Consider the following 15697-nt stretch of genomic DNA (forward strand, 5'->3'; position numbering starts at 1 on the left):
TCCAGCAGCTAATTAGAGTTGCAAAAGTCTGAGGTGCGTTCATGTGGTAACAGTGGAGGCGTTTAGTGGACACAGTATTGAACATATGACACAGGAAGGGGCGGATCCTCACCCCATACTTCTCTTTAGTGCTTCCTATCTTGTAAGTTTTGATCAGAATTTGATCTGGAAGTGATTTCAATGACCCAATAAACAGATCACTTTACAGTAAAGGACGTTCTTTCAAAGCCACTGTAGTTTATCACTTGGTCTGGCATCTAGACATCATCCATAACACTATTTAGGCAAAAAAAGCAAAATATGACAGAACCAGTCTTGTTAGGATTTCTTATTGTTAACGTGTGTCACGCGTCACGTCAACTTTGTGCACCCCATATTCACTGCACTCGTGACGATGCGATGGTGAAGAGTCATTTTTGTAAAGTTGTTTGGAAGATCCGAGTGATGCCCTGATTGCTTTAGTATTTTGTTCGTTCAACTTTGCTTCTGAATTTCCCGTAGATGGATATCGTTCGCTCGCGATCGCCGGGCATAACCGGCCATCAGCACAGACGTTATGCTGTCGAGGAGGCTGACACATTCAACACGTCAGTGGAGGAGATATTTTGGCCAGCCATGCCAGCTGGGTCGATAAACACACCGCTTGTTGCAAACGCTTATGGTGTACGTAGCCCGGGCCATTTGTGAATTTCTTGTAAACAACATGTATCAATGCTTTGATGCACAGCTTAAAGTTCAGGCAATACATTGACAAGGCAAAATCACCATAGAATTAGGATTATTTGTTTTAGCCCATCTCTTAAGTTAAAATGAGGATTACTAACCGATGCTGCATATCTGTCACTTGTCAGTGTCATGTTTGTGTCTGTGCCTTGACGATTTCTTTGGGGGGGGGGGGGGGTATAATTGGGATGAACGTGTTGTTCTGACAATAGTAGTGGCATTGAATAAATCTATTGGTCCAAATACAAAGTTCGCAATTACTTAAGGCAGTTTTCCTGCTGAAGTTCACTGATTAATTAACAATGAGTTATTTTTTTTTAAATTTGAAATAGGCCAAACTTACAAAATTTTAATAAAACAAAATCTGCAAAATTGAACTTTTTGTGTGAAAATTATCACAGTCTTTGTCAATCCGTAACAATTTTTTTCCTGTGCCTATAAAAAAAAGAACCTGTATTTTGGCGATCGTGAAGTGTAGGCCCCTGTTTTGTTTTGATCAAATTAGAATAAAAAATGTTTTTTATTGCTCAAAAATCACCTTTACAATAAAAAGCAGACTTTTCCCAATTTTAATGACACCCGTTTGCAATTTTGAACAGATTCTTGGGGAAGAAACCACGATTTTCCTGTGCGGTTTGTGCCTTGCGATTCAGGGCGCCAGGCGTGCGTGCGTGTTAAAAAATCTACTTTCACTTTGAATTTGATTTGACTTGTCATCCTAATGCACCATTTATTGATTTTTTTTTCTTGTACAGGAGAATGTCCCTGCACCAGATGAACATGACTTGGGTCGACGTTCCTCCTTCGGCATGTCAGTGTTCAATTTGATGAACGCCATCTTGGGCAGCGGCATTCTGGGACTGTCTTTTGCTATGGCAAAGAGTGGAATTGTTCTATTCACGTAAGAATACCTTGTTCTTCAATGAGCAACCAAAATATCTTTAGTCTCCCCCCCCCCCCACCCCCGTAATTTTTTTTTTAAATGAAATGACAAAAACAATTTTGTACATGTGCAATATTTTTTGTCTTAACAGTATTTGCAAGAAGGATTCCATTAATTAATGCCACAATGTAGCACTGTACATACTCGTTGCATGTGAACAAATTTGAAACTTCAACCCAATGTCAATTAATGGTGACTTATTATTTTGATGTTACATGCATCATTTTAACCCTGGGATGGCAACTCGGCGATACAACCTCTTCCCCTTGTTGAACTATATGGCACCATTGTAGGTCTATGTAGTAATGCATAATTTTACATTTTGACTGACAGAAAGTTAAAATGGTGTTGAATTGGATTCATTTGATTTGTTTGTCCTGCGTGAATACCTTGGAAATCTGGTGAACATAGTATGGTTGGATGCTGGCTTATTTCTGACCACCACTATATTTGTCAAAATAAAAATGAACGTACTGGGTCAAATTTTGTACTGTAAGTGCAAAGAGTGCAACCCAATGCATGTGATCAAATTTAATTCTGCATTTTCATTTTGTCCAACCACATTTATGCCTTAAAAATCCAAACTATAATTTTTTTTTTTTTTTGGCAGTTTCTTATTAGTTACAGTGGCTGTCTTGGCAGATTTCTCGATTCATCTCCTACTCAAGATGTGTGTGTTGACTGGAGTCAAGTCCTATGAAGAAGTCGGCTTGTTTGCGTTCAAAATTCCAGGCAAGGTAAGGGTTGGAATGTATATATATGCCAAATTGTGAATTGCATTTCCTACTTTATTCCCAATTTTGCATGATTGTATCTTAACCCCCCCCCCCCCAAAAAAAAGGCACGAAGGGGGCACCTGTGTTTGCAAAAGAAATTTCAAATCACGGTCGACGTTCTGATAAAGGGCAAGGGAAATGTACAATTTATATAATATTGCTTTCTTTAATCATTGCTTTTACTCTTAGTTGTTTTGTCAAGTAGTCTAAGGATTTGTACACTAAGTATGCCCAGTGCTCTGGGTTAAAAAGCTATGTGGATTTCTTTGATCTTTTGGTAGTGAAATGAAAACATTCAACAAAATCAGTGCGTCCTCTTTCTTTTCTTTTTCCTCCAGATAATGGCTGCTAGTGCAATACTACTTCAAAATATAGGAGGTAGGTTTCACTGCATCATTCGGTAATTGAAGGGTTTTTTTTGGGGGGGGATTCTATTTTGTAGTAAATGAAATTTCTTAATTTTAGAAATTCATAAGAAATTTGTATTTCTTTTGTCATTCCACCCTTTTGTTCGGCTAGAATCACACATGACTTTATTTTGCCTTGTCACATAAACTGAAATTATTAATTAAGAAATCCACCAACTTTGGTTCAGGACAGAAGTCATGTCACTGTGTTGTGTTTTTCTTTTTCCTCAGTATAACACATAAATGATTTTCAACCCCTCATATACGATTTGTTTATTTAGTGATTCTGATCTTTTACTTTCCACTAGCAATGTCAAGTTACTTATTCATAGTCAAGGATGAACTACCCAAAATCCTGAGCACATTCCTAAGCGATATAGAAGACAAAAGGTAAGTTAAATTACGAAAGAAGAGATCATTTTAAAGGGAATGTACATCATTGGCTTTTGCTGTTATTTTCAGAAATGAACTATTTGAGGGGTTAGTATAATAGATCAAATTTTGTTACACTGACATTTTTGAAGTTTTGTGTTTGAAAAGGTTGGAAAAACTAAGAAAAACAGAAATGTTCAAGTAGTCTGGTTCCCTGACTCCACAAAAGATAAAATGGATCAATTTATAGATGATTGAAAATTGTAAGGCAAGGAAACCAGTCTAGCTGGCCTGCACCCGTTCATGAACATGTAACCAATAGCAAACAAAATTTGGACTGAAAAAATGGTAAATTTGGAGCAGTAGTTGAAAAATAGTTAGGTTTTTCCAACGCTGGTCGGCCGACCACCGTTGGAAATGTATACAAAAATACCATTTTCTTGAAAATGACTTCACACCAGGTGCCATAATTTTACAAGATGCTTGAGACTGTCATTTACCAACATCCTAGTAAGGTATTTCGCAAAAACTTGGTAGTTTTATTTTTCGATGTTTGCAAATGTTGTATATTCCCTTTAATAAGAATAAATGTGTGCTTGGGAGGTTTTGGCTCGGGTAATTATCAGCACCCAGACTGCAAGCGGTCTTAAACAGAGTGATTAATACCGACCAAGCACATATTTATTTCCATTCGTAAATACCTTATCGGTAAAAAAAAAATCTAAACTTTTTGGTCAAAACAACCTGATTTTGTTCCACAAGTTCACTTCATGTTTTTTGAAACACCCCTCTAGCTAAATAATGGAGTGTCCAGCTGGTGAGCAAAATGTAAACAACTCCTTTTATGGAGATAGGCGCGCGCGTGCTGCGCGATGTTGCGCAGAATGCACCTGGAGCATTGCGTTGTGAATTTAGGACTATAAAATTCTGACTCTCTGGTAGTATTGCGCATGCCTATGTGAGGATTGTGAACGTTCAACCAATAAAACGGTAAGAAGAGGCACTGGATTTTTAGGAGTCCAAATTTCATGTGACACTGGAAAAGTGTTTAAGACCAGCTAGCCATGTCTTTATCATTCGTTTAAGACCGGCCACTTGACGAGAGTTGGATTTGACGTCTGCACTAGTAAGCAGGAGGTTGTGGGTTTGAGTCCCACCCGAGTAAGCTTGTCAATCTTTTTCTTGCTATCTCTCGGACAACACTGAGTGTACAGTATAAAACCCCAATATTGAATTTATCTACAGAGTGGTTACTTCCCAATTGTGGTTTATTTTAATCATGGCAGTCATGAATTCCTCAACTTTTGTTCATTTTCTGCAGTATATGGTATTTGAATGGCACCTACCTTGTACTGATGGTAGTGGTGATCATCATCGTTCCGTTGGCCTGCCTGCCCAAGATTGGTTTCCTAGGCTACACCAGTGGACTCTCCATACTGTGTATGGTATTCTTCACTGTAGTGGTAAGTCCAACCATTTGGTTTGAAGAATGTTTTATACATAATTTTGGTATTGGTATGCTCATATGCACTCTGTGCATGAACTTCCTGACGGTCTGAGATATTGAGATATTTATATATATCAAAATTCTGCAGAACAAAAGCTTTTCAATTGGTGTGGGCCTTATGCACAAGTCGGCCATATTGAATTGAAAGTGAGGTAAAATCTTCATTTTTTTTGGATCTTGGGAAGAGAAATAAAAGCAACTAAATTACTAATTAATTCAAGTCTGCTTCAATTAATAATTTAAAACTTGTAACTAAACATTGCCTAATGTTTTAAGCCAGATATAAAAAAGTGACAGTAAAATAAGACTGCATAAATAGGCACCATCCCATTCAACAGTTAACAAGTTATGAAATACATTCAGGGAACTCGACAAAAATGGCCAACTCGTGCATAAGGCCCATACAATATTAACCCGCCTATGCAAACATACATTCTGTGCAAAGTTGTCCTTCCAGTCAAAATCAATCAAGTGACTGTTTTCAACAGTTAAGAGCTCCCAGCCTACATAAAGCAGGACTGACTGGCTGTGACTGTTTGTGTAACTTGATACAGCTGTGCTTTGACTGTAGGTGATTGATAAATCAGTTGTACCTACCAGTTGCCTGTGTTTGTCTGTTGACTGAATTTGACTAGTCACAGTGCTTGCTTGAAATATGATCTGACTGTTGGTGACTAGCCTATGTAAAAAACATGGCACGGAAGAATATTGATTTTTTTGACTGTCTGTGACTGTTCAGACAGCAGGAGGGTTAAGGTGTACTGAAACCAGTAACGGGAAAATGATAAGAAGAAGAAGTGAATGCACAGTCAACATATAAAAAAGGGATGAAATAGGTTTCAAAGATGTTTTGGATAGCTGCAAATGATCTGCTCTATCTGTTAGTGTGACATTTCAATTCAAACAGTTAGCACTGTTGTAGTTTCGACTGTTGCATTTATTCACAACAGCTCCAGAGTCTAGTCCATGGAAAATTAGTACGTACAGTTTGCCTGTCTGAAACCCAATCCTATTGGGGTTCTCTAAATACATTTAGTTTGGCGCGACTCTGGCTGTCTGACTATCCTTAAGTTTACTCGGTTGCAAAAAGCAAATAACGACAAAGTGTCTTTAGCCAGGAAACATACACTAGAACCTTGTAGGCTAGATATGAAGCTGTGCCTTTAGTAAAATGAACCTTTAAAAAAACCTATTTTGTTTACTCACAGATTGTCATCAAGCAGTTCTCCTTCCCCTGTCCAATACCCGACATGATCTGGACCAATATGACAAGTTCTGACAGAATCAACACCACAACAGCTCAGTACTCCTCATCTGATGATACAGAATCTCCCATTGGATATAAAAGTCAACTAGATGAGGATTCAGCCAATCACAGCACCTCTTCAGAGTGTCAGCCAAAGTATTTTTCCCTGACAACAGAAGTGAGTGTTATTTTTCAAAAGACTTTGCGCAGAGAAACCATTGCATCATTTTAAAATATTCATTAAGGAAGGCATTTGAAAAAAAAAATCATGTGCTTTTCAAATGTGGCATTGTTTAAAGGCCCGCTTATATTTGCACACATACCTGACGTCGATAAATGTTGGCAAATCATTTACTTACGAAGTTCTGATCATGACTTACATGTATGCAAATTTTGTGGCACAAATGGGCAATTCTACGCGAAAGTGGACTTAGCTGAAAAGTGGAAACTTTATGAAATCTTCAGAACTACAAGCATCACCACCTCAAATGTGGTATAGAAATAAAAGGGGACAACAAGACCTTTATATTTGAGTGCTGTTCCAGTGAGATAGAATGCGGTTAAAGTATTTTTTGTCAAACTTGCTTTTGGGCTAAAATTATAGATTTAAGGTTGTCATTTTGGCATCTTGTTTTCAAATGCAAAATGCAATAGAGAGAAAGGTCCGTATTTTATAAAAAATAACACACGGAACTAAGAATGCCATGATTCAGTAGTTTTTTTTATCACGTGTGTGAAGTTGATTTTGTACACGTAACATCCGTATGGTTATAATATAACGTCTGTAACAACAAAAACATGATGTTTTCACAACATCAAAGTAGCTTTTTGTAAAGTGTCATCGGTGTGTTTATAGAGTGAACAACAAAGTTAGGCAAGAACGTAGTTTCCAGACGCCACTTCTTTGGTTGTGTACAAAGTCTATAGAGAGTTGCATGCATTTTCAAAGTATTTTCTAACAAAATTGGATTTGTTTCTCAGTCCCACCTTCATGTCTTTTCCACATTTTTGCAATGACTGACCTTCATTGAGATAATATATGATGAAAAAAGCAGCGTCAGGATGCAACATTCTTTCCCGTAGTTATTTCATTAAATTCCTGCAAGAAACTTCACAGACTTTTATCAATGCGTACTGAAAATCAAAAACTTATGTCTTAAAGCCTAACGTTAATTATCTCATAATGATATAACATAATTATATCTCATTACTTAATTCAGCTAACACTACGTTAACCATGTCATGTTGTGCATTAAGAGCCTAAGCTAGAGTTGTACCAAAATACATGTATGCTTTCACTGCAAGTATTTCATGTTGTTTCAAATTGGTCTTTGGCTCAGAATGTAACGTCCGTAATGATGGAACTGCCCAAATACCACATATGACTTTTCAAATACACACATTGAAACGTGTTCATTTATACCTCATCCAGACAGCATACGCCCTTCCTACCATGGCTTTTTCATTTGTCTGTCACACGGCTGTGCTTCCAGTATACTGTGAACTTTCCAAGTAAGTTTTACATTCACTGGCATTTTTACAACCATTATTTTCTGCTTGAAGTGCCCCTCCCCTTCAGACTGAACAATAGTGGCTTCAAATTGTTTTCCAACCCATATACTTATTTAACCAGTTCAACGCACTGGCTGTTTTTATACACAGGCACGGCTGACGGGTTAAGACGTCAAGATTGCCTTGACTCGCCTCCGGGTGACGTCTAAACACGCTAATCCCTCGTGCCTTTTGTACACACACACAAAGTCTGTGAAGTCTGTGGAGGCAGACCGTGTGTTGATCTTGAATTGGCCGTTGTGCACGGCCTATTGTTGTACAATTTACGCTCCAGTGCACACCCTGAAGTATTGAAACTCATGAGATTTCGGCAAGAAATATCGTACAAATACTCTTGCGAATCAGTATTTGTGGCGTTTGGCTGTATATCAGAAATTGGCTGGAAAATTTTGCCTTTTGCGAAAATTCAAGCATTTCCCCTTTAGAAAATGTCCAATTGTTACTCTTCATGATGTTCATGAAATTATTGTCCATACTAAATTGTCAGAACCTCTGAAAGTGACAAATTTGAAATCATTGTATTTGGAGGTGCTGATTTTAAAAACACCTAATATCTATTAAGACATTGAGATTTAAAACATTGCCATTTGATAATTGAACTGCGTTTGGTTGTGATTTAACTATTTGTATTTGTTTTAAGGCCAAGCAAGAGTCGTATGCAGAACGTGGCCAATACGTCAATATTCATCTCATTCACACTGTACATGGTCTCAGCACTCTTCGGCTATCTCACATTTTACGGTATGTTTTTATAATCTGTACTTTGATTCATAATTATTCATTTTTTTCAAATGAACCACACAGGGAAACTGAATTGTAACAATTGAAAAGTTGAACAAAGAAATTGACTGGGAGCGGGGCTAGAACCTGTGACCTCCGAATAACCGTTCCGGTGCTCTACCAACTGAGCTATCCAACCATCATAATTATTCACACTGTTAAATACATATTTATGATCTAAATACATATTGATACTCATCAATACATATTCATGTTGTATTAAAGGTTTGAAACAAATTGTATACTTCAGGCAAGTTTCAAAAAAAGATTTTCACTTGAAAATAAATTCTACCTCATTTATGTTTAGACTCCCTGCATGAACAGCAGAGGGCGCTTTGTGACCAGTTTCGAAAGCCCAGTGGGAGGGACACACTGAGTGTGCATACTAGTTCACACGTGTATGGCGTCAAGTGCGCATAACTTATTTTACTCTGAATGTGCACAAACCTGTACTGTCTTCACGCAAGCGTCAGGCGTTGTTGGCAGTGTATTCGAATGTCCCTACCAGTGCTTTCCCCCAACTCTTGATTTAGAACCATTGAGGGGGTACTTGTACTTGGACATGGAGTAAGTCCGTGTTACATTTGCAGGGTTACTTCTGTTGCAATACAATTCACTTGAACAGTAATGCATAGAAACTGACAGACATAGAACCACTATTGTGCACAGAAGCTAGCCACTCCCTCAGTGATGTCTAAGGCCAAAAAAAAACTGCTTCCGATTACATGGCATTTGAAAAGAGGGTAGGTAGGTAGGTAGTGAATTATATATATTTTTTGGCATTTTTTTGTGTTGATCATATGGAGGTGTCTGCTTGTAGTTAAGGGTAAAAGGTAGTAATTGATGGTTTTTGTTTTTTTTCCCCCATAAAAATTAGGGTAGAGGCTGTCAAAATAGGGTAGGTAGGGTAATCGGAAGTAGAATTATTATTTATTTTTTTTGGCCTAATGTACTTATTTGTCTTCTCAATTTGCAGGTAATGTGAGCGATGAGTTACTAGACGGATATGAGTTGTTCAACCCTTCAGACCGTATCATCCTCATAGTACGTGTGGCTGTGTGTCTAGCTATTATCTTCACTATTCCACTCATTCACTACCCGGTAAGTTATAATAATAATAATAGCAATAATTTAAATATTGGTTTTGTCTTTCACTGATATAATTTTGCAAGCGCTGTATGCTAAGTGCTGTGAGAACAAAATGGGTGGGACTCGAACCCCTAACCCACTGCTCACTAGTGCAGATGTCTTATTCACTGGTCTTGCTAGGTTTGGACGTGGTTCAAATCTGATACGGCAGTGATTTGTGTGCATCTGGTCATGGTATTCTGATTGGGTACAAACCAATAGCATGTCAGTGAGTGCCAGACGTACTATGTTAATGCATTTAAAGGTAAAGTCCATCATTTGTAATTTGTGCATTTTGTTCGTTTAAAGCAACAAACGTTCTCAAAATCTAAAAAAGGGTGATAAACAACTAACCTGATAAAATTTCAGCTCAGCTTCAGCTGTTTTTCGAGTAAAACAACATTCTAGGATCTCGATTTCAAATCAAAAGTTGCTGAATCTTGTTTTGAATTGGGCCTGAATTCAGTGTCCGAGACACGTTCTTACTGAGCCGAATGCAGCTACGCGATGTAGCGCACTGATCCGACGAATCATAGAGGGCGCGTATGCGTTGTGTCAACGCTTGCACGCGCTTCGCCGTATAAAAAAAAGGAACTACTAACGGAATTTTTCAACGGTGCGTCTTAAGACTTTTTTGATAGCTGCAAATGATGGACTGTAGCTTTAAGAGTCCAGCCTAAGTCTCTCTGTGCACAGAGGCTATCCTCAATCTGTTGGGGAAGTAGGGCTGTCCCAATTAAACGGAATATTCAAATATTTGATCATCACCCCAATATTCGAATAAATTTTTACCGGTTCGAATATTCAAAAGATAAAAAAACTACACATGTACGTACACGACTGATGTTATTTTTAATTGTAAAGTTGAGGGCTATATTGTCAAATGCCACTTTTTGTCAACAGTAATTTTTTTGTTGACGGTGGTTCATTGTTTTTTTTTTTATCCTTTTAGCAGGTTAAATCCCTTGACGGTTATAAAACAGTTACTGAAACAACACTCCAGCGACCCATAACATGGATTGCTGCGCGCAAATTTTAATCTGCGCGCTTTGCGTGCAACTTTTGACGTGCGCAGCACGGAGTTTCAGCTGGCGCGTGTAAACTTGATCAGCAAGTTTTGAGTATTCGAATATATGGTCAAACGCAGTTTTGAATAATCGTAGACTAAATTATTCCAACATGGACAGCCCTAAGGCGAAGCGGCTTGCGTATGATTGTTTTGCCACTCTACACGCTGAACGTTACTTTTAGTTTAGTTCCACGTGTTATGATGGAATGTTTTGATTTATCCCTTTTGGTATAAAGCATAAACTGTTTATTGGTTAAACCAGTTACTTGTGCTCTTGGCTTAGTCTGAGACGGACATGTTCAGTCCAGTGGTATATTAAATGAGTTATTGTTCAACTTGAAGTCTCTCTCACTCGGACCGAACCACTGCAGTACTGACTCTCTAATTTTTAAATAATTTGTTTCCAAGGCCCGCAAATCTCTGCTGATGATCTTCAGTACCTGGGTGCCGCTCAGGGATGCATCGTATCCATGGTTACGCCATTTTGTGTCTACTGCAGTGCTCATCACCTTGGTGACGTGCATAGCCGTCTTTGTGCCCAACATCAAACAGATTTTTGGTATTGTAGGTCGGTATTAACTTTCCTTGGTTCATTCCTTGAATATAATCATTTTGCTTCATAGAAATTGATGTACGCTTGGCCAAATTTAACAGAAGTGCTATGAAAGGGGGAAAAATTGCTTTGCAAAATTAAGCACTGTGCAAAAAATCAAATCCAAAACAAAAAACAAAACACACAGAAACAAATTGAGAACCAGTGACAGGTAGTACACATTGATGCACGGTTTGGCTGGTAATCTGTTTTTGCTAAGCATTTATTTGTTAGTCTAAGCAGATTTCTAAAACTGCTGAGCAAGTTGATTTTAAATGAAGCACGTTTTGTCTTATTTTTGGAATAGAAATGTCAAGATTCATATTTCAAATATAAACATTTTAGTCTTTAACTGTTTAAAGGCACATAGGATCATTTACATTTATCTCAAAAGTGACCTGCCGAAATAAAGAATGCCATGGACAAAATCGTGCTTCGTGATCATGGCTTTTCACTGTTTTCTCAAAAACTGTCATATCCACTGAGCTGAAACTTCAACAGGTTAGGTTTTGAACATTCTTCTTTGGATTTTGAGTGGTGTTATTATTGGAAATGAACAAAATGCGTAAAAAGCAATTGATCCTGTATGCCTTTAACTGGAACTCATTCAAGTATAATACATGTATATGTATTAACATGAAAAAAATCTTGTTTTCATAACTGTTTTTGCTTATTTTTTTTTTCTTCTTTAGGTGCTACTGCTTCCACTAGTCTTGTATTCATTCTCCCGTCTCTCTTTTACTTACGTCTTGGCACCGAACGACTTAAGTCTCCACAGAAAATAGCAGTAAGTATTAGAATTTGAAAAAAATGAATAATATTGAAATTAAACATAGTAAAAGATTGATATTTTATCACAAGGTGTCCCAAAAAAAGTTGTGCAAGCAGATATCCTTCAATTTCTCAAAAACTACTTAACATGAGTATTTCATCTTGATGGAGCATATTAATCATGCTCTTGTGTATATACAGTAAAAATGCCATGGAAATCCGTTCATGCAAACCAGAGATCTAACAGACTATAAAAGGCTTTGGGTTTTTCACTCATTCCAATGGGATGGAAATTACACAGTTAACTTAATTTACATCAGAGTGAAAAGGCCCATGGCAATCTCATGCACTGATATTAAATCCCATTGGAATGGGTGAAAAACCTATAGCCTTTTACAAACTGTTATATCTCTGGTTTGCATGAATGGATTTCCATGGCATTTTCACTGATTATACGCAAGAGTATAATTAATATGATCCATCAAGATGAAATACTCATGTTAAGTAGTTTTTGAGAAATTAAAGGATATCTGCTTGCACAACTTTTTTTGGGACACCCTGTGGTGAGCTGGAGAGATCTCATTTGTAAAAGAGCCCTTCTGGATTGGTCATAAGCCCCGCCCACTTTGTGCGTGTGCAACAACATTCGCATCTCCCCAGTGTTACATGCATGTATCTCACTTGCGTATCACGCATACGTTACGCATGTAAGACTTTTGTCAGACATTTGGTTGAGCAGTCACAGTTGTTGTTGGTTAAAATGTCACAGGGCGGGGCTGAAGAGATTGGTCTATGGGCAAATGCATGTTGTGTTTTTTTATGCAAAGAACATTGGTCATTCTATAAATTTAGGGACCACTGTTTTTTCCTGTCCCTGTTACATCTGACATCTTTGATTTTATAATTCTGATGCACTCCTTAATGCAGTTGTCCTCCAAGAAGGATTATGAATAACAAACTACCTACCTGACAAATAAACTTGGATTGAAGTCACTCTCAATAATACTTGAATGGCAAATTACAAAGTTCAGAAGTAACAGGGACAGGAAAAATGTCACACATTGGGTCCTAAATTTGTAGAATGACCCTTATTGCAGTTTAAAGGAGATTCACAAAAAAAATGTGGAATTTATTTCTTTTTTACAGAGTTACCTAATAACCACTTTTGATTCTGTTGTCTTTCAGTGCATGGGCCTACTGTTTATCGGAGTGACTACCCTGATAATTAGCCTGACTACCATTATCTACCGTATCGTCACAAAGCAATAACCCTGAATCCTAGATTAAAGTTTTTAAAATCCATCAAATTCAATCACCTTGGATTGTAAGATTTTGATAGACCCAGGACATGAACCCTAATTCCCTTGGCATTTGTGTTAAGAACCGTCCTGAATCTTCCACTGTGCAGAAACCAATGGTGCAATTCATAATACTGAACTTTCAAGAAGAAGGTTCTACCCTCTTTGATCCTACAAAATCCTCTTAAACCACCTGGAGGATTTTGAAGGATTTTGGACGGTTAGGGTTGAAGCCCAGCCACTTTGACTTTACCTGGTGCATGGTGTTCCAAATGTGGTTCATTTCATTTCATCATCATCAGGGCCCAATTGCATGGCTCTTCTTACTGTCAGTGAAAAAGCCCTGCTCTTACTTGTAACAGAAAATTCTGTGCTTACGGTAAGCATATTTCACAGGGTAGCAAGGAATTTTGGCTTATGCATATGCGTACATCCCGTAACTAAAAGATTCTGTGCTTGCGTGGTTAGCAAAGAATTTTTTTCTGCTGGCGCTGTTAGCACAGAATGTGGATCATAAGCGTGGAATGCTGTGGTTAGCAGAGCCATGAAATAGGGCCCAGGTGGTCACAAGGCAGTTGGTCACATACCACCCATTTTGAGACAAGCTCTTCAGACAAGCCCGTCGGGCAGGCTAAATCAGTTATGAGTGACTCAGGTTGACCAAAATATATTTTGGCAAACTGTATAAATCATCGCGCCAGTGTAACAAGAACGTAAGTCGATTCTGCAACGAAATCGTGTCTCAGGCGAATACGCTCCGTGCAACAAGGTCGTATCTCATGTATCGCATTGACTTTGTGTGTACATACGGGTTGTTTTAAGCGAGATACGACCTTTTGACATTGAAAACTCGCGTTTCATGTACATGATGTCACACGGCTTAGGAGATACGACTGAAGAGATACGACCTTGTTGCACGGACACGACGAAATGTTCTGTTGATTATACATTCCCATTTCATTCATCAAACTTTTCATGTACAGTGGAACGTCGCTATACCGAACACCGCTATACCGAACATTCGGCTATACCGAACATCGTCCTTGGCTCCCATTTTTGTGTTGAAAAACCGACATTGTTGTTGAAAAATGTCAACAGAAGACCGACAAGTGGCTATTATTTCCCCAAGGAATAGAAGGGAAATGCCACCCATCGATGTAGGTAGTAAGCTCAAAACTGTGTAATTATACAATTCAATAGCCGGCACGTGTTCGCAGTCGTCTTTCGGTAACTACCAGGGCATACAGGGTGAAGTTATGAAGGGCGCCATTTATTGAAAAGTGAGTACCGGAGCACCGGCAGCTTGAAATCGCTTTACCGAACGATCGCTATTATGAACATTTTCTGTGGCTCCCGCAATGTTCGTTGTAGTGGCATTCCACTGTACTTACTTTGAATCTGTGGACTAATTTGGTTGGGCGAGACCCTTGATCTTAGTTGTGCGTACTTATGCACGAGAACCAGCATGTGCACATGATGTGTCCCATGCACTGGAGCTTTGGTAGGTGGTCACAAAGTGCCATTGACTGGTTGTGCGCCAAGTCAATAGTCGTAAGCCGAAGTAATGAATGGTGCTTGTTGAACATCTTCAGCATATTTTTTTTACAGTGGCGTATACTACTAGTACTATAAGCATTAACAGTAATCATATTCGAGTGGATATGGGAATTTCTGAAATTTGTGCATTTAAATTACTCTCAGTAAAATTAATGTGTTTTTTTGTTTTTTAATTTATTTTTTTATAATGCAATTATGACTCTTGTGTATAATTACGTTGTTTGGGAAAGGAGTTTTAAAACGTGCTTTCCTGTGAAGTAAGAGCGGCATTTCTAATGCCAAAAAAGTTAATTTTGTTTTTACCACATTTTGATCGTAAATTGTCATCATTTACTGCATTTCATTGCATAGTTTGCTTATATTTATGTAGATCAATTTTAATGTCATTGTTCAAAACAATCATTGCGTAATTATTCCAAATTGACAGTTTCATTGGTAAGGTGTAATAGTTTCGGAGTGGCATTTTCATAAGTGAGTTTTGTCTAGTTTTAGCTCATATTCCTTTTCACCTCATTTCTATTGGTTGTGGAAATATTCCAAATTGATACTCTGGCAGTTTTGCCTTATAATCATGAGCTCACAGACTAGGGTGTGTTTTTTTCTGCAAACATGGATATATATTTTTTACATTGGTTAACCACTTGATTGTTTTGAATCAAAGACACCATTTTTTAAAAAGACAAAATATATCAGCCAAATTCTAAAATTAAGTCAAACAGCACAAATACTGACTCTTTAAGAGTCATTTGTACAATATTTGTACAATACTTCTCACTGAAACTTCATATTTTGCAACACTCTCGAGGCCTCGCCACAAGTTCCCTGAATAATGCCATCACTTATTATTGGAAATCTTGACTCAGTGCTTCAGGCCTTTTGGCCTTTTTAGCGTTGACTACTACACCTCACCCCCCTTGAAAAAAATCTTGGACTTACCAACATCCCAGCCGTACCCC

General features: G+C 38.0%; 1 protein-coding gene across 1 annotated transcript; it reads left to right on the forward strand.

Annotated features, from left to right (window-relative positions):
• The first annotated feature begins 329 nt into the window (after nucleotides 1-329).
• LOC119742425 (probable sodium-coupled neutral amino acid transporter 6) lies at nucleotides 330-15629 on the forward strand. Its single transcript, XM_038218342.1, has 13 exons — nucleotides 330-663; nucleotides 1479-1624; nucleotides 2277-2403; nucleotides 2781-2820; nucleotides 3158-3239; nucleotides 4543-4684; nucleotides 5937-6152; nucleotides 7407-7486; nucleotides 8187-8287; nucleotides 9303-9427; nucleotides 10932-11091; nucleotides 11808-11902; nucleotides 13072-15629. The coding sequence occupies exons 1-13, from the start codon at nucleotides 502-504 to the stop codon at nucleotides 13153-13155; spliced, it is 1560 nt and encodes a 519-aa protein (XP_038074270.1). The 5' UTR covers nucleotides 330-501; the 3' UTR covers nucleotides 13156-15629.
• Nucleotides 15630-15697: the final 68 nt, after the last annotated feature.

Source organism: Patiria miniata, unplaced genomic scaffold (genome assembly GCF_015706575.1).
Source record: "Patiria miniata isolate m_02_andy unplaced genomic scaffold, ASM1570657v1 HiC_scaffold_6, whole genome shotgun sequence".
NCBI lineage: Eukaryota > Metazoa > Echinodermata > Asteroidea > Valvatida > Asterinidae > Patiria > Patiria miniata.

Bases quoted from the DNA above. Each gene is read 5' to 3' on its own strand.
- LOC119742425 (XM_038218342.1), top strand. From the start codon at position 502: ATGGATATCGTTCGCTCGCGATCGCCGGGCATAACCGGCCATCAGCAC. The intron at 2,821-3,157 runs GTAGGTTTCACT...ACTTTCCACTAG, and splicing joins ACTACTTCAAAATATAGGAG to CAATGTCAAGTTACTTATTC. The intron at 6,153-7,406 runs GTGAGTGTTATT...TACCTCATCCAG, and splicing joins ATTTTTCCCTGACAACAGAA to ACAGCATACGCCCTTCCTAC.